Raw genomic sequence first — 20,132 nt, forward strand, 5'->3', positions numbered from 1 at the left:
ACCAGGGCTTACATCATAGAACAGAGTGGTGCATCCTCAACAAACAAAACCACCAGGAGTTTTCCATCAGATATATATGCAGCGGAATTCAAACCACAAAACTCCTCAACAAACTTCAGGCACACTACAATAACACGTGTTTGAAAATAAATCAAACCATACAACAACTCATCACAAGATCTACACGCCTGAACAACAAAAGATAGGTCTAATACACACCCTATCATGAATAGTCCATCCTCCACTTCTAGGGACCATTCAATCAATGTGAACTTCTCCAAGTTCAAACAAATTTTCAGTATTCCTTTCTTGCCCATAACCAGAAAGTATCTTCCCTAGGATCTCATCCAGAAAACAGAACAGGATGCCTGCTCTGATACCAATTGAAATTCTGGTATAGCAGAACCAGATGTTGTATAGAAGGTCGAGACATCTGGTCTGACAAAAATAACACGGCAAGGCATATAACATTAAAACGGATACTGAGAAATAATGTTTTATCAGATGTTCCAACATTCAATTTAAAGAGAATGTCATACTTAATGTTGGAACATCTTACGAAACATAATAAAATCAACAAGTAAATAAACTGCACAGGAAATTGTTAACCCAGTTCAGCCAACCTGCCTACTCTGGGGATACCAATCCAGGAAGGAAATCCACTAATAGCTCTAGTCACTAAGACCTCCAGCAAACCCTCGGTTTACGTCTTACACTAAGACCTCCAGCAAATCCTAGGTTTACGCCTTATGACCTCGACACTACTCATGTAACTTCTGCCTATGAACTCCTAGACATGAGATCCCATCTCACTTCCACTCACTCAACACAACCTGTGTTGTTTATAAAATGTTGGGAATGATGTGGCAACAACTTACCAAGACACTACTTCACTCTTGCTTAAAAGCTTCAAGTGAATCACACACGGTAAACTCCGTACTTCAAAGCTTAGGAGTAACCTTACAATAACAAACTCAGTTCTTAACTCGTGTTATAGAATCCACAAGTAAGAATCACAATTAAAAATACAAACATTATCTCCTTGCTTAAAAGCTTCAGAGATATTACAATACTCAACTCATTACCTAAAGGTTTCTGAGTGAGGACATAGTGACCATCTCACAACCCGAGTGGTTCACTTACACCAACTCTCCTAGAGAGTGGCTTAAAGACACGAAACCCTAAAGACTACATCTTTGATGAAACAATGGTTTCGGTTGATTAAAATCTTGGTCTTGAGTCTTCTTTATATAGACAGAGCTAGCACGCTCCTGATCTTCCAAGATAAGCTTCAGAACACAGCTGGTCTTTGAGTCACGTCCAGCTAAGCAAATCAGACCTTAATAAAATCTTTCCTAAAATAGTTGATCCTCTTTAGGAAATAAACAATGTGTTGAATCATTCCATTAAGTCTTGATAATAAGATATCTGCACTAATAACGTCTTGATCAGATCAAATCTTGATATACACGTTTGTAGAGTGGATTTCCATATATAGCAGATACGTGTAATAAATGCGCGAGATTTGGGCAATCTGACTGTCGTACCCAAACATGTTACAACATTTGGTCCAACATCTTTTGTACCCAACATGTTGAAACATTTGGTCTAACATCTTGCTTGTATATTTGTTTTAGCAAAATGAGGCCAGCACACAAATATCCAACAATGGCTTAGAATCGAGGTAGAAGTGATCCAATCATGATCTCAAGCATTCAATATCAATTTTTGCTCTAAGAAATCGAACCCGTGCATTGGAAGCTCTGTTTTCTTTTATAATTTCATTAACCTGCGCCATGCGCAGGCTCGCGCGCCCTGGCGCCAAGAGGCGGTTACACCTGTGCAGTGGCGCAGGCCTCTGGCGCCATGGCGCAACTTCCAGTGGCAAGAACATTTCCCATACATTCATCTTGCGCCATGCGCAGCTTCTCTGCGCCATGGCGCAGCTCACAGAGCCCAAATCTTCCTTTTCTAGCTTTGATTGCGCCATGCGTAGCTCCTCTGCGCCATGGCGCAGAACCTAGAGAGAAACTCTTCCTTTTCAATCTCAATTGCGCCATGCGCAGCTCCAGTGGCGCCATGGCGCAGAACACGGAGACGATCCTTGATAATTCCTTTCCAAATGCGCCATGCGCAGTCCAGTGGCGCCATGGCGCAGCTTACAGAGGCTTGATCTCTCCAATTTTGCTCAATTGCGCCATGCGCAATGGCGCAATACTCCTGCGCCATGGCGCAGCTCAAAATTCAAATTTCCCCTGTTTTGCTTGCGCAGCACTCTACCTTCGATTCGGCTCATTTTTCACTCATTGTAGGAAGGTTTATATATATATGGGGTTTGCTAATTTAGACCCACCTAAAAACATGAAGATCTAAATTAGCAAGATGCACATTTTCACTTTGGACAAAAAAACCATTCATATTTGAAATAAAACTCTCTTCCTTCCTGCAACAACATCACCTTCTTCCCTAGTCTCTTCCACTTCAACACCATCTACCTCAAGCTCGTCCTTTTCAATCTCTGAATCTTTTAAAGGATGTCGTTCCGACGTGCCTTAACCCTCAAGCTCGTCCTTTTCCACCTAAATCTTACCGGTTATGCGGCGGCGGTGAGGGAAGTTCTCGCCGGATTCTCACCAGTAACAGTTGGATCTTTGTTAGAGGAGTACGACGATGGTGGTGGCTGACGATGGAGACGGTGCCTGATGATGTGTGGTGTTGTAGCGAGAGAGTGGTCGGAGAGAGGGAGTTGGTCGGCCGGCGTGAATGACCGGAGGTGGGAGAGAGTGAGTCGGTGAGAAAGAAAATAAAAAATATAAATGAAAATGTACATAAAAGTACATGTGTCTAATATTTTTTTGGAAAAATATGTTTAGATATCATTTTTCTTAGACAAAAGCTCTAGAATCCACTAGAGCTCTGGTTGGATTATTTGTAACGGCATATTTACAATCAGTGGCGGAAATGGGAATAAAATTTGGGGTGGGCCGAGAAAAAATTTATAATGTATAAATTAAAGAAAAAATAAAATTTACACTGATAATGTAAAATATTTTTACATTAATAGTACCCGTTTATTCTGCCAAATCATCTCATTAGTCCCCATTAAACTCTAAGCACAAATTTATATTTCATACAAAAAATTAAGTCATAATAAGCACAAATTTGGTCATTAAAAAATTTAATTGTGTAACTCTAAATAATATATTTTTTGAAAAAAAGATAGAAATCGTGCTTCTTTTATATAGAAATAATTGTGCTTCTTTTATATTGATATATCTATATATTTTTTGGAAAAAAAATATAAATTATTCTTCTTTTGTATTGATATATGCATATGGATATTAAAATTGTTTTTTTAAAAGAAAAAGGAAAAGAAAATTGAACAAACTGAAGAAAAGGGAAGAAAAAAGAACAAAATGTTAAAGAAAAATGCTTTGCAGGATTCAAACTCACGACCTGAGTATGTTATGGCATGCTACGAGCCACTAGGCTAGTGCTTACATTTTACATTTGCACGCGTAACTAAATATATATATATATATGTAGTATAAGTGTTTACAATACCGACGTGATGATCAGTTGGATATTTGATTAAGTAACATCTCTTTTGTTTATTGACCTCCTATTTCTGGAATTCACCAGAAAGAGAAAATAATTTGGAATCCACCCGAAAGAGAAACTAACTCTCGAAATTTTATCATACACGATAACTTCCATTATTTCAAATATGTTCGCCTTTAAATAGGCTTACAAAAACAAACTTTAAAAAGATAATAACTAATTTATTTTAAATTCATTATCTTTTAAATTTTAAAGATAATTCTCCTAATAAAAAAATTATAAAAAAAAAAAATTAAAACAAGCTTAAAAAGATAGATTAACAAAAAGAGAGCATACAAAAGGAGAGGGGGGACCAAACCAAACCCTAAAAAAAGAAGTGAATCTAAAACTAGGTATCTCTAGCTTGTTCTTTACAAAACTACTTCTAAGAGCTAAAGGGAGCACAGTCCAAAAATAAAAATGTCAAAGGTTTAAACCCATATTAGCTAGACTATCAGCACAATCATTCCCTTCTCAATAAATATGAGTCACTATAACATTCATGTTTCTCATCAACACTTTAGCATTTAACCATCTGTTCCTTAGGGGCCAAGGAATCATGGTATCTGATTTGAAGGCAAGCACTACTAAAGCAGAATCTGGTTCTAGCCAAAGATTATTCCAATTATGATGGCTAGCAATCTCAATAGCTCTTAGAAACACCAAATAACTCAGCAAAGAAAGTTGTGCGATGAGGAATCTGCTCAGCAAAACAACCAACTAATTCAGCACAGTGGTCTCTGAAAATACCACCACAAGATGAATTAAGCTGAGATAGTAGAAGCTCCATCTGTGTTGCACTTAATCCAATTGACTAAGGGAGGATGCCATAACACTTCTGTAATTCTAGGAGCCTTTGGTGGATGAACAGTCACTTGAACTTTTTAAGAATGCAGAAGTCGACAGAAGAATGAAAAGTTTTCTTAGTCAATTAATGAATTTGTCCTTGAATCGAGCTTGATTCCTAACAAACCAAAGAGTACTGAGAATTTGAATGACAATCTTACATTGCTGAGTCCAATTTCTATCACAGAGAAGCCAAATATCATCGATGGAGTTGATGTGAAGATAATTTGAGGCCAATCATTTTTTTATCGGACAGTGGAACACAGTTAGTTATGCAGTTAAGAATTCGTTTGCTTGCAAACCAAAAACTAATAAATGTGTTTTATTCAATACAAAAGACAAAATTATATATTTATTTATTTTACAAAAAGAAAATTGTGCATTCGTAATAATCACACCAATACTTTGATGCGCGTGGAGCAATATTAATAACAACCAAAACCAATGGGATAGAAATAATAATCACAAGTAGTTGATGAAAATATTTGGGAAGGAAATAATGGCTAAAACTTCAAAGTTCATTTTAGAGGGATATATAATTATCATAAATGAACTCAACTCACTTAGAAAGAGTGAGAAAAAAACTCAATGCTTATCAAAGAGCTGGAGACACATAGTAACAGCTATTACATACTGCAGTAAAAAATATGACTAATCTAAAACTAGAAAATTTGATTGGAACTAAGATGATTGGTCTAGACATGTCAAACTAACAAAGTACATACCACAACAATATCACCTTCCGAAAATTGAAACTGCACTAAATAAAATCAGATTCTAAGATTGGGTTTTGCTATTCAAAAAGGTTTAGCGGTGCAACTTATTTTCCGTCTACCTTTTGTTTATATGTAATTATTATGATTATAATATATATAATATCAGATTCTAAGCATCTTTATAAGTGTATGGAATTGGAAAATTTGTTTGGCCACGAGCACTATATAGAAGCATGTATATGGCTCTAAAGAAATTGCAAACAAAATGGATTGGGAACCAAGATGTGAAATAGATAGTTGGATGTGGATAACAAATTAAACAGGTCTTAATCAATTTATCATACATTGTAAGACACACCATAAAAATAAATATAAGCACAAAGTTAGGCATTCGAAATGTAATATTAGTGAGATATTTTACCCTGCAATTCTAGATAAGCTAATTAAGGCTTGTAACATTGAAATAAGGTATCTTCGTTTTCCACATTTATTTTAATATGCTAAATTTATAAGTAAAATAAATAAGTAACTTTCATATTAAATACAGACATTATTTATTAAAGTAGCTAATTTTAATTATATAGTGATATTGTAAAAAAAAAAAAAAAAAAAAAAAACTCATGTTATGACATTGTTGTTTTAATTATTGAATGAAGGTATAATTGTATAATATAATAATACATTTTTGGGCTTCACTAAAAGATAGATCGTTCGCAAGAACTCGAATTCAATTTTTTAGTGGAAAATTTTCTTGACCAAATTCCCCCATTTCCCCTTGTAGGGGGCTTTCCATATTCGCAATCACAAACACAATTAAAGCACCTCACAACCCAAGGATAGACACAGATAGATCTTGGACAATCACCGTGTCTATCGCAACCAACTTCTGCAAAGTCAAATAAAAATAAATGAATAATACAAAAATAAAAATAAATGCTATGAGGTAAAAAGGTAAACAATGTCCAGTATTACTTACTTCCGTTGGTTACCACTAGAAAAAGAGAAAGAATAATGAACAGATTAAAAATTTGAGCCATATTTTCGCATGAATAAAAATTTGTTTACACAATTTATAATGTATAAATTTGTTGCTTGGATAATTTCAGGTAAAGAGTTTTTAGCTCTTAGGAGTTCAAGAAACCATTAATAAATTGGAATTATTATTAATTGTCTCTAAGATAGATTAATTTGTTGTGTTTAACTTTTAGCTCACTCTATTGATCACTTCATTTTTTGAGCTAACTCAATTGACCAATTAATCTTAGTAAATATCTCAATTAAATTTTTTGATATTCTTCAAAAAAAAATTTAGATTTTTTATTTTATAGTTTTTGATGATAGACAAGAGAAATATTTTAAAAGATTAATAATATAGATGATCGTTTAAAATAAGGAAGGGTAGATGGTTGTGTATACCCCTGTTGTTATCTCAAGTTTCGATAAACTGTATTTATTGAAAAGTTGGTACATTTAACATAACATTTATTAAGACAGAATAAATTATGAGATGTATTACCAATGGAAAAGTCCTAAGTAAAGACATTTATTAATCTAAATGGAGAGTATCCACAAGAGTAATTATATCTTTGATTATATCTCTTTGAAAGAGTGTTCATGAATGTACAGCTGAAAAGATAAGAGAGGAGATTCCTCTTATTATAGCTAAGAAGGCAAGAGAGAAGACATTGTTTGAATTTCTCATTTTATCAAGTTTGCCTTTGAATATGATGTTTCTCGAGTTCGTTTATGAACTAATCGAATGGACATAGAATATTTTTTCTATTTATTCTTGACTTAAGTTCGATTTCGACTAATGCAGCGTTCCATTTGAAGAAGCAGTTCAAATACAAAGTGTAACGGCACGGGCCTCACACCTCACGTATAGTAAATGGTCTGTCACTGTACATCACGATCTTCTCAACCCTCCTCTCTAGTGGAGTTTATGTCTTCCGTAAAAATCGAACCATGTACCATCCATGAGGTTAAAGTACATGTTCAATCCATTCACACTACCACCAATTGAGCTATACCAAACTCATTGGTAAATTGGCAACATCTGATCTATCATAACTATACCACCTACTGTAGTCTGCATTTTTTTATATTGTAATTATTAATTGACTTCACTCCCTTCTTCCATATGTTTTATTATAGCTCTAGGATCCTTTAATTTCCTGCACTAGTGGGGTTTTTTCAGTCTTTCAGAGGTAAGCTAGTGTCTTTTGAAGGTATTGTATACTATTATGTGTTCCTTGTATTTGCTTATTTTTGTTTGTTAGTCTATATTTGATTTTTTTAGTTCAAATGTTAATGTTACCTAAGACTCAAATTGGTGTTAAATTGGTGTAAGACTCAAAACCAGGTATATGAATTGGGACTTCTCACTATGCATAATCAGTTTCCTTCAAGAAAGCTGAAATTCTATTATGGTTTGTTTGACTTTTTACTATCAAGAGGGAGATGTTTGTGTTGGATGTCCTTGTCCGTAAGTTTGCCCTCATTGTCAGCAGTTCAGCGCCATCACTCAACTCTTTGACCTTAATCCCACAAGGTATACTCTTATTTATTTGTATAGGGTGTAGAATTACTTGTCATTATTTCTCCATTTGTTTAGGATGTATAATTACTTGTCATTATTATATGGAATTACTTTAAACTGGAATTACTTCAAACTCGAACTTATAGTGGCAAACTGGAATTACTTCAATAGGATTGTGTTTGAAAAAGAGGCATGGTTTGTTTGCCAAAAGTATCTCCTTGATAGTGAAGCATATTACTCTATATTTACATTTTTTTAGTGATAATTAAGGTATACTCCTTCCGTCCTCAAAATATAAAAATTGGTCAATAGGCCACCCCTCCATATTATTGCCGTGATTGTAAAATACCAAATTTAACCGTGGCTAAATTTTGCAATGCCCCAATAGGCCACCCCTCAAAATTAATCCGGTAAACTTCATTGGTCAAATGCACTTTTAGCTACAGTTTTGACCGTGGCTAAATAGCACTTTTTTTAGTGCCACATTCTCTTTCAATCTCTCCCACAATGTTGTTTGTTGGGTTTCATCATATTCCAAGCGCGCCTGTGACGGAAATTGTGCAAGGGCATAAAGCATTCATTCGTAGTTGTCATGCCATTTCAAATTGAGCAATATTTATTTCCAATCCCCTTTTTGCATCCATGATTTTCATCAGTGTTTTAAAAACCGGACCGGACCTGCCGGTCGAACTGGAAACTGGAGGGTGTCCGGTCTGCTTCATACGTTGGATCGGGTAAGCTGTTGGACTGGCGGAAACCGGGAAAACCGGTGAACCGGCGGTTTGATAACACCCTTTTTTTTCGTCCAAAAGGTCAAAACGACGTGGTTTTGTTATTATTAATATTTAAAAAAAAAAAAAACATAATGCAATGCAGATCGCGCACCGAAGAAGAAGAAAATAGAAACTTGAAACAGGGGCTGAGGAGTGTTGGGATTGATTGCAATGTAAGTCCCACATTGCTAATGAAGAAAAAGAAGGAGGTTAAAAAATAGCTATTGAAAGTCCCACATCGCTTAGAATTGTGAAGCAAGGAGGAAATCAAAGCTATATAATGGACCTAAGTTCTTTGTTTATAATTGCACCAAGCAGTAACACTTGTAAACACTTTAAGTTTATATTTGTGTCTTTTTTGCTTTTCTCTTATGCTCTTGTTTAAGAGTATTTGAGATGTAGTTCAAATATTTACTTTGGAGAGTGTGGGTGTATTGGGGCATGGGGTGATTGAGAGTGAAGTCTATATGTTGTAACAATTTTCACATAGTGTTTATTCTCTGGTTGTCGGTTTTGACAACGGCCGTGGTTTTTTCCTCCGATTTGGAGTTTCCACGTTATATTCTTGTGTTGTTGATTGCGTTCTTTTATTTTCTCTATGCCGGTTTTTCCCAACAAGGAGTTGTTAACAGGCAGAAGCAGAGAACAGAAAAGAGGTTGGTGACTATTCTGCTTTACCCCTTGTATTATTACTTATTAGAGACATACATGAGCATATCTATCAACTGTTGTTTCATTTGAGCAATAAAGACAAAGAGAAAGAATGAATTTTGAAAAGAAGAGAAAAAAAAATGACATATATGAGCCTGAGATTGATGATGGAAGAAAGAATTTTGAAAATAAGAGAAGATGGAGCATGGTTGTTGTTGTGGCTGTACAATTTGAGTAGATAAAAAGGAAAATGATGCGATGAGAAAGAAGTAGAAAAGCTGCGCACATGAATTGTTGTTGTGGCTAAATTTGGTTTAATGGGTTAGGCTTATTGTTTGGTATATATGGGCTTAACTTTTTTGAAAATTGCTTTTTTTTTCCCATTGTTTCCTCCAAGGCCCTCCAAAGTGATCATTTTGACCCTATAAATGCGTTTGGACTCTAAAATCTGAAATTTGTTTGTTATGGTCCATACAATCCGAAATCAGTTTAAACAAGCAATTGGTTGGTTATGCCTGCCTTGTACGTGATGTTTTGCCTAGGAAAACCTGGGTTTGGACTGTACAATCCGAACGTCCTTATTTTTAACGGTTTTGGAGTATGGAAGCCGAAACTTGTTTGATATGGACCATACAATCCGAAACCAGTTTAAACAAGCCATTGGCTGGCTATGCCTGACTTGTACATCGTTGATGATTTGCCCAGGAAAACTTGATTTTGGACTGTACAATCCGAAATGCTTTGATTTTTAAAATTTTGCATCATTTCGGATTCTACCAACCGGAAACGCTCATATTCAGTGTGTAGGATCCGAATAGAGTCTATATAGCCTATATTTCAGAAGTTGCACTTTATTGTGAAACCTATTTTCCACTGCGCGGTCGTCCACCGTTGGATCCATCTGCACGCATTATGTGTGTTGGTATGGTTCCAAACCATTTTGTGTATGTTAAATTGAAGGTTGGGTGTCCACTGCCTCCAACTTGTAAGGAATGGAAAAATCATAGGGCGCCAGAGGCTGAGACTTGGGAGGATACATTTATGGACCGGATAGTTGAGTTTGACGAACTCATGAAGAATGAAAAAGGTGACATGAAGATGGAAACAAATGAAGATGATCCTGTAGTTGTGAGAGACAAATGAAGATGGAGCCAAATGAAGACGAACTCATTTTGCTTGAATTGTTTTTAAGTTTGAAGTTGTAATTTACGTTTTAGAGTTTGAAGTTGTGATTTATTTGATTATGTTTGAAGTTATCGTATGTAATGACAATGGTTATTTTTAACTTTTAATTTAGTGCAAAAGAGCAAATTTCGAACATGCATAATGTTGGCCTGTAAAACTATAAAAAATTTCTACAGAAAACTTGATTTTGGACTATACACTCCAAACCTGTAATTTTAGTGACCATTTCGGTTCGCAGGATCCAAACCTGTGATTTTCGTGACCATTTCGGTTCGCAGGATCCAAACCTGTGATTTTCGTGACCATTTCGGTTTGCAAAATCCGAACATAATTGGTTTTGGATTGTAGACTCCAAACCAACGTATAAGCATAATTTTCGCCCCCCCCCCCCCCCCCCCCCCCCAAACGTGTTCCCATCTATAATTGGCTTGTTTCGGATCCCACGAACCGCACATAATATATTTCGGATTCTAGGATCCATAGCTTCCTAAACCCTCCAAATTCAAGGTTATTTTGGGATTTTTGAGGGGTTTAAGAGGAACATGGGGGGCGAAAAAAGCAATTTTCAACTTTTTTTTTTGTTAACAAATATATGGGCCTAACTTATAAAGTTTACTATATTTATTAAAATATCTACTATTTATTTTAATGTGTGTGTTGATAATGTTTAGGATTTGAATTTAAGAACTTGTGATATTATGAGTTTATGAAATTTTCAATTTTTTTAACTATATAGAGACCGGTTCAATAACTATATAGAGACCGGTTCATTCCAACGGTTTAATCCAGTTTGTCATGCGTTTCAACCGGTGACCCAGTGGTTCAACCAATAAACGAGTAACCCAATGCACTCGCCGGTCCCCTTTTGATTTCTAACCGGTGTCTTGTTGTTTCCCTTCCATTATAACATCCGCTCTTTGATTTTCAATGAACGCCCCATGTATGTATTAGAGCAAGGGTTGTGTGGTTCATCTTATTTGTCGTTCTTTAATAAGAAATGTTGCCATGGCCACAGTTTGTATCACTCAAGATGGATTACGGGAGTTAAAGATGGAAAGTTGTAGAAGATGGTCTTCAATCAGTTTGTAGAGATCCCTAGAGGGGAAGTGGAAACTAAAAATTGTAGTTTGTTTAATAAAATTATTTTTAAAATATATAATTAATGATGTGGCAAAATTATCAAATTTGATTAGATGATCGTGTAAAGTTGTTTTACACTATTAATGTACTATCTTTAAACTCTTTAATTATATATTGACATTGTAAAAATAAAAAAAAAATAAAAAATCATGTTATGACATTGTTGTTTTATGTAGTACTCCGACCTCTTTTATAAGTAAATATAGGAGTATCTTATATTATTGATTTGAGGTAACAACAATAGTTGTATAGTAATCCTATATATTAACAATGCAAACCCATTCGTCGAGAACTATTTCAGCCAAAAATCATCCAGTTTTCAAAATACTGAACTCTCCTTGATTGGGCCACTGTTTGTTTAGAAAAAATAGGGTTTTTACTATTAGATTGTACCTCAAAATTCTCATCAATGGATACATCTCTCTCTTTCTCTAGACTCCTCTCTTCTTCCACCACCACATCACTCTTATCTCCCAAAACCAAAACCCTCTCTTCCAATTTTACCCTCCCCCTCAAACTCAACCGTTTCAACCCAAAACCTCTCCGATTTTCCACTTCATCCAAAATCTCCGCCACCATCTCCTTTGGCGACAAACTTCCCGAATCCACCTTCTCATACCTCGACCCCGCCGGCGAAGTCCAAACCATAACAGTTTCCGACCTAACAAAAGGCAAAAAAGCCGTTCTCTTCGCCGTTCCAGGAGCTTTCACACCAACATGCTCACAGAAACACTGCCAGCTTATCATGTGCGATTGTTCCAGCTTAATAGGGTGTTTTAGATTCGTTTTTCAAAAGCTTTGCGCGCGTAAATTGATTCTGATTATGGGAATACTATGCGGCTTTGTTTCTAGCAATTGGGTAAGAATATATTCTGATTCTTCTTTTCTCTATAATCATTTGAATAAGACTATTCTCAACAGTGTGTTATTGTTTGTGATTCTCACTTATAAATATCCATAATTTCTTTTCTTCTTCCATTGCATTTGAGGCTGAATCAGTCATCCAATTCGATTTCGAAATGGCAACCCAATTTGACATGTTGTGCGATGTTCTTCCTGGGCATAATTCATGGAAGTTCAAAGTTTGTGTCCTCCGTATGTGGGCAATTTCTTCTTTTATGAAGCCTAATGAGTTGAACTCTATGGAAATGGTGCTGATAGATGAGAAGGTTTGTTCGTAATATTTGGTTTGTTTGCTAATTCATAGAATTGATTATTGTGTATGATTATTTTTTTTTGGTTTTGTTTTGATATGTTTCTCGTGTTCTTGGTGATGGTTGATCTATAAATAACGAAACTTTGAATAATACACAGGGAGGTAAGATTCATGCCTTGATAAGGAAAGAATTGGTTTACCTATTCCAGAATAAATTAAAGGAAGGGGAAGTTTATAAGCTATCAAACTTTGATGTTGTTCCAGTCGTTGGATTTTATCGTACAACTCTGCATCCTTACAAATTGATTTTTCGATCGAATACCAAAGTTCAGAATTTTGCGAGTTCTGATATTCCTATTTTGGGATTTTCTTTCACCGATCTTGCTGAAGTGGCTAGCTACTCTGTTAACTATGATTACCTAATAGGTAATTTTGATTTGAAGAACCTTACAAATTTTGTAATTTTCATCGATTAATGGTCATTGTGTATCAAGTTATTTGTTTCTTATGTCATTGTGTAGATGTCATTGGTTTAATCTCTGGTATATCAAATGAGAGGGAGTATATTCGTGCTGGCAAAGTCATCAAGATGGTTGTGCTTGAACTCACACAATCCACAATCCCGGTCCACGCGCAACATATTCTACCTGCCATACTGTTTGCAGGTTTGATTGTTGTTTCCATATTTTCTGTGTACACAGTAATTTCATTAATTACCGATATTCATCATAGTTTTTTTTTTTTGACCAATACAGTTCATCACTATAGGTAATAATTATATTCCTTTGAGTCTTTAGATTATACTTTTACTCCACATGTGCTCCCAGTGAGAAGAAAAATTCTGACATACCTCATTGTTTGGTTAAATCTAGGAACAGCCATATTTATACGTATACTTCATTCATTCGATCTTAAATATAATCAAAATGTATTTAGTCTATACTTGATCAAATACGTTATAATTTTTACTAATATTTAAGATTGGAGGGAGCAGGATCCAATGCAAATATTAATTTTAATCTATAAACATACCGTATTCCTTTCGGCCTTATATGTAATTAAAAATAACTTTTTTAGATTATTTGAAAAATGGATGTATTTAGTCTAAAATTTAGTCTAAAATTTAGACTAAATACATCATTTTTTCAATGAACATAAAAATGATACTTTTGCTTAGATACGAGGCCGGAGGGAGTACCTTCTAACACTCTCCTATCTATACTCTATAAAATCATATATTCATAGATGAGATTATTCACACCAAGGTAACGTGTGCAAACCTTACTCCACAAACCTTACTCCATTTCAATGTCTTCTTCCTCAAATAATCCCACAAACCTTACTCCACTCCAAATGTTAGATCTATGGAAACTTAAAATTCCTAGCAAAATCTATAACCACACAATTAGTGCAGAAACTACTAAAGTGTCTGCAAATAGTTCCGATGAAAAAGCAATAACAATAGAACTTCATGTACAAGGATTCTATAAGCTTTTTGTTCAGCCTTTGGCTGGACTTCAACCTATACCAACCGAAAGTGATTTTATTGTATCTCCTATCTATAAATACAGTTTCAAGATTCCTCTTTTCTATCTCTCTATTTTATCTTTCATTTTATCTCGAAGGTTGGCCAATTTACCCATTAGCAAGGATTTAGCTAATTATATTGAACCCTATATTGTTGAAAATTGCATTTCAATGGGACAACAATTTGGAGAGAAAGAATTTAAGATTGTTTTTTATATTGAGGTCGTTGAAATAGATATGGCAGATTGTGAAGATTGCGATGATTATCGTAGACGCGGTATCGTTTGATTGATATTAATGATTAATTGTTGATGGTTTTCTAGGTCTTGGTATTTTTCTTTAATATATGGTATGTAATTTTATTAAGTCGTGGAATGCCCTTATTCCTGATGATGAATATTAATTGGTTTGTAATTTACTTATAGTTAGAATTGAAATTTATCTATTTGGGTTGGTCTGTGCAGATAATAATTGTATCATTACTTTGTGATCAAATATTCAAATGTGCTAAAGTGATTCAAAAAGAAGCTAAAGGATTAAGAATATATTGGTCATCATATCTACGATCATGTGCAAGACCTCCATTCAAGATAAATATATATTATGAAATACTTTGTTTGTGATAAATCTCATGTCTCTGATGTGTTTTATCGACAAAGTTATTGAACCTGATTTATTGTCATTATGTTTGATAACTTATCATTAGCTTCAATGATTTGAAAGTTTATTTATTTATGCTCATGCAACATGTGTCTGTAGTACGGACTTTGAATATAAATATCAATTAGTTTTAATAATCTGGTCTTACCTTTGGGAAATTTTATTTTTAATTTATTTATAAAAAATTTATCCTTTATAATTTTTACTATTTATGGTTGAAAATAATTGTTAGATTATGTATTAATTAAATATTTTAATTAAACCCGTGCATCCGCACGGGTCTTACACTAGTGATATACATTTTCAAGCTTGTCAAATAATTGAAACCGTAAGAGAAACATATATCAAAATGTGCAAGAAATTATTATGTACAAATAAAGTATGCATTTATTAGTACAATATAATTATATAATTATATTTTACTAATAAATGTATACTTAAAAATTATTAATTCCACACTGACAAAAATAATTAATGCACCTCGCAACCATAGGCCAGTTACACATAGTACTTGGACAATCATTATGTCTTTTACAAGGAAGTTCTGCGAAGTCAAATAAAAATAAAGAAATATTATCAAAAGAAAATAAAATGTTATGTAAAATATATATATAAAGATGTAAACAATGTTCAAAATTACTTACTTTCGTTGTTTACCACAACAAATAGAAAAAGAATAATTAACAGAGCAAAAATTTGAGCCATTTTTTTCTAATTTGAGTATAATAAATAAAAACGTGTTTGAACAATTTATAAGTATAAATTTGTTGTTTGGTTAACTTCAAGTAAAGAGTTTTAGCTCTTAGGGAGTTCAAGAAACCATTAATAAATTGGAGTTATAGTTAATTAATGTTTCTAAGATAGATTAATGGGTTGTGTTTAACTTTTAGCTCACTATATTAATCATTACTTTATTTTTTGAGCAACTCGATTAACCAATTAACCTTAGTAAATATCTCAATTAAAATCGTTGATACTCTTCAAAGTTTTTTTAGATTTTTTTATTTTGGGTCTTGCTAACGAGTGTCCCCGGGACACTCTTTAAGCATTCCATTTAAAGTAACTTTTTATTCAAAAAGTTAAACACTACAATTTTCAATATATTGACTTTACGCATTCCGATAAAAATTCTATAAAAAACTTATTATTTAATAACTTAAAAAATGTCCCGGAGACACTATTTAGCATTTGCCTTTTATTTTATATTAGCTTTTGATGATAGACAAGGGAAATTTTTTAAAAGATTAACAATATAGATGATCGTTTAAAAAAATAGTTTTAGAAATAGTGCATAAAAATGTGGCAACAAATTTATTTATATAATAAAATTTAAATGGGATAATTTTTTATTTTTATTTTAAATCTTTGGTTTTAAATTCTGACAATAAAATAAAGGCTAAATTGCAGTTTTGGTCCTTCTATTTTCACCATTTTGCAAAATTTGTCGCCCTATTTTAAAATTCGACAGTTTTGGTCCCCCTAGTGTTCTTGTATTTTTTTTTTTCATTCATTTTAGTTCTCAATTCAAATGGATGTGACTATCCCCAAACAAAGGTTAAATGTTATCTCCAATTTATAGTAAATTTTTTTTTTTTTTTGATAAATTGATTGGCTGTTTATTTTTGTGATCATTATAATGAGGATGATTGGCATGTTCTTTTTAAGAATTTTTTTTCTATCCCTACATTTATCCTTTTACCCCAACATTTACAATTGAATGGACGAATATGCTCTAAAACCGTAAAAAAAAATATCATTTTCTACCCACTTTAGAAATAGTGTTCCGGTTGAGAACACTTTTCATATGAGCAATTAATGTAATTTTTCATTTATGCATTTTTTTTTTTGCAGTCACTGAATTATAACAAATAAGTTTGGGGCATAGGCTCTCATTAAAGAAAAAAAAAACTAAAAAAAGAAAAGTGTGACTAAAATATATACATCAATCGTCGTAAGGAGTGGCTTCAAAAACAATCGATATAAAATCTCATGGGGTACTTTTACATTATCAAATAGAGACGATTTAATAATCTAAAGATTACTAAGCTGATATTGGCTAATAATAATCAAGATTACTAAGCTATAGTTCAGAAACATGAATTAGACTTTATGATTACGTAGGATCGAGAAGTGAAGTTTGTAGTGACAATTAAAATTGGAAAATTGAAAGGACCAACTTATATTATATATACAGTTCCATATATACAGTTTTTACCGTGTTAGATATATGGGAAGTTATTTTTATTTAAAAACATTTTTTTTAATTAAAAAATATAAATAACTACATTTTTGTGAGAGGAACAGGAAAAACTGCATCTAAGGAAATGCATATAAGTTTTGTCCAAATTGAAAATCTAAAATGGAACCATAGAAACAGGGACGGACTTGGAGGGGGCAAGTAGTGACCAAGACCCCCCTCTTCCTTAATTACATACATACATATACATAATATATCATATATAATTATTATATTATAATTTGTAATTATATCTATTATTTATCATTTAGATTATATAAATAAGAATTTAGTTGATATGTATTTATGGTGTAAAAAAAATAGTTGTTTCAATTGGTAAGAGTATTCGGTCTTTTAAGTAAGTGATCAAAAGATTGATATTTGGCTCTTGCACATGAACAAAATTAGATTGAGGGGGAATAACTCATTTTTTGTGCCCCACATATTCCCCGGAAACGTTTAGTCACCAGTAACTATTAAACAAGAATTTCGTAAAAATAATACTATAACATAAAAAAAAAATGACATGGACAGTATAACAAAAAACCTACATTAATTTTAATTATTTTACTATTTTTCAATCTCCGGTGTACTAAGCTCCTGGATCCATCCCTGCATAGAAATAAGTTTAACAATATGGAAGTGAAACTTGGTGGCAAATTAACATCAGTAACTATGATGCCATGATAAATCTTAGGCATCAAACCGAAGGACCGTGAAGGCGTTGTTATTGGAACCATATGATTGGGCAAGTATTTTTACTTGAGTTGATATAGAGTTTTATTTCTAAAAATCGAAATTTACTCTGAATTTGCATTAGAAAAAATTCGGTTTCTGCAAACCGAATTTTTTTGTAAGGACAAAATTAGAATATTGAGGAAAACAAACAATTGCAACAAAGCAATTTCTTGGGTCGGTCTAATGAAAACAAACAAGCAAGCAGACATGAAATTAGATCATGAAATCATGGTTTGCTTCTGATAAAATCTTTTTGTCGGTCCAAACATGAAAACCACGTTTTTCACGTCTTGGAACAAGAAGAACGACGTAGTCTTCTGTGAACAACCCCATGAGGGGCGTAAGGATGGCGGCATCGCGACTCTATGGAATCGATTGCACCACCACAAGGCCACGACTACATCGCATCGCGACTGACGAGTTTGGATTGAGAGGAAAGTGGGATCGGTTGGAAGGAACGGTGGTTGGGTTGAGCTACTCTGAAACCCCAGCAGAGGAATAATAGGGAGCATCAATGTTGTGATGTTTACGTCAAACTCAGATCTAAATAGTCAAAAAAAAAAAAACAATTATCATTAATTAAACTTCATTTCAATTAACAACATATAGTTCTACATGATTCAATTTTCTATATGAAGCAAGACTAACATATTATACAACATCATATTCAACAACATATTTCAACGACATATAACACCAGCATAAATCAACTTATCATTTCATCAGTCATATAACACATTAATAATATATGACGGTTCATCATTCATCAATTACACAACTTATAATTGAATTGTCATAAATACATGTTACATGGTTACTCATTAGCATGAATGTGTGAGTGTACAAAAGAGCAAAATCACCAAATCACACAACTACACAACAATTCAACTATTGCTATTGCAATTAGTATGCAATGATTCCCTAGACTCGATACTAATGCATGTGGTACCATCCTATTACCACCAATTTTGGATATCAGAGATTTCTTATTGAATTTATCCACACCGCCAAATCACCACCAAATACATGTTATTGACTCAATAATGATGCATGAATGCCAAATATTCACATTATCGATCTACTCGACTGACACATGAACATACATCAATAATGATAATGATAATAATGATTTTTTCCAATCATATCTAAATTTTTTAGCCACACTAAAATTCAGGTCCGGGACCGCCCCTGTTAGGTACCCATAGGGTATGAGTGCGGGTATAAAAATTGTCACCCACGTATGAGAATGAGTGCGGATATTTTTTCAAACTGTGAGTATAAGAATTTGCGCTATAGGACTCTACTCATTGACATCCCTATTGTCAAAGAATTTGAAACGTAAGAGCAACACATATCAACTTGTACAAGTAATTATTACTTACAAATAAATTATACACTTATTAGTACAATATAATTATATTTTATATAGACCAAATCATGGACTCAACTGATTAATGAACTTCATTAAAAGATAGGTCGTTCGGGAGAACCCGAATCCAATTTATTCACTAGACCCCATTTGTCCAATTTCTTGTAGTGTCTTTTCCCCTACCAGGGGGCATTCCATATTCGCAATCACAAACATAATTAATGCACCTCACAATCGAAGGATATACACACATAGATTTTGGACAATCATTGTGTGTTTCACAATCAACTTCTGCGAAGTCAAATGAAAATAAAGGAATATTAAAAAAAAAAAAATGAAATGTTCAGTAAAACATAAACAAGTAAACAATGTGTAGAATTACTTACTTCCATTGGTTACCACAAGAAATAGAGAAAGAATAATTAACAGAGTAAAAATTTGAGCCATATTTTTGCATTTAATAAATAAAAACTTGTTTGAACAAGTATAAATTTGTTGCTTGGTTAACTTCAGGTAAAGAGTTTTTAGCTCTTAGGAGTTCAAGAAACCATTAATAAATTGGAGTTATTATTAATTGTCTTTAAGATAGATTAATGTGTTATGTTTAACTTTTTGAGCAAACTCAATTGACAGTAAATAAATATCTCAATTAATTTTTTTTGATACTCTCTTCTGAGCATTTTAGATTTTTTTTTTTAATTTATAGCTTTTGAACCCACTTGGGTTGGTCCGGTGATATTGGCTTGAGACTTGAGAGTGTGCTCCCCCTTAAGGCTCAGGTTCGATTTTCTCTGGTACCAATTTGAGTGGACTAATTTAGCTTCTTCAAAAAAAAAATGATAGACAAGCGAATATTTTCAAAAGAATAATAATATAGATGATCGTTTTAAAAATTGTTTTCGAAACAATGCATAAAAAATGTGGCAACAAATTTATTTATAAAATAAAAGTAAAATAGGATAATTATTTTTTTTAGTTTTATAGAGAGTTTGATTT

General features: G+C 33.3%; 1 protein-coding gene and 2 long non-coding RNA genes across 3 annotated transcripts; 1 reads left to right on the forward strand and 2 right to left on the reverse strand.

Moving 5' to 3' along the window:
• Positions 1-5,771: 5,771 nt before the first annotated feature.
• On the reverse strand, positions 5,772-6,308 carry LOC123884182. Its single transcript, XR_006800762.1, has 2 exons — positions 6,139-6,308; positions 5,772-6,048 (listed from the first exon to the last, which is right to left on the reverse strand). It is a non-coding gene; the product is annotated as an uncharacterized LOC123884182 (long non-coding RNA).
• A 5,423-nt stretch (positions 6,309-11,731) lies between these two features.
• On the forward strand, positions 11,732-13,378 carry LOC123891817 (replication factor A protein 1-like). Its single transcript, XM_045941703.1, has 3 exons — positions 11,732-12,619; positions 12,765-13,032; positions 13,128-13,378. The coding sequence occupies exons 1-3, from the start codon at positions 12,470-12,472 to the stop codon at positions 13,376-13,378; spliced, it is 669 nt and encodes a 222-aa protein (XP_045797659.1). The 5' UTR covers positions 11,732-12,469.
• Positions 13,379-15,113: 1,735 nt separating this feature from the next.
• Positions 15,114-15,668, reverse strand: LOC123882540. Its single transcript, XR_006800025.1, has 2 exons — positions 15,438-15,668; positions 15,114-15,337 (listed from the first exon to the last, which is right to left on the reverse strand). It is a non-coding gene; the product is annotated as an uncharacterized LOC123882540 (long non-coding RNA).
• Positions 15,669-20,132: the final 4,464 nt, after the last annotated feature.

This window comes from Trifolium pratense, linkage group LG1, assembly GCF_020283565.1.
Source record: "Trifolium pratense cultivar HEN17-A07 linkage group LG1, ARS_RC_1.1, whole genome shotgun sequence".
In the NCBI taxonomy this organism is placed as follows: domain Eukaryota; kingdom Viridiplantae; phylum Streptophyta; class Magnoliopsida; order Fabales; family Fabaceae; genus Trifolium; species Trifolium pratense.

Bases quoted from the DNA above. Each gene is read 5' to 3' on its own strand.
- LOC123891817 (XM_045941703.1), top strand. From the start codon at position 12,470: ATGGCAACCCAATTTGACATGTTGTGCGATGTTCTTCCTGGGCATAAT. The intron at 12,620-12,764 runs GTTTGTTCGTAA...AATAATACACAG, and splicing joins TGGTGCTGATAGATGAGAAG to GGAGGTAAGATTCATGCCTT. The intron at 13,033-13,127 runs GTAATTTTGATT...GTCATTGTGTAG, and splicing joins TAACTATGATTACCTAATAG to ATGTCATTGGTTTAATCTCT.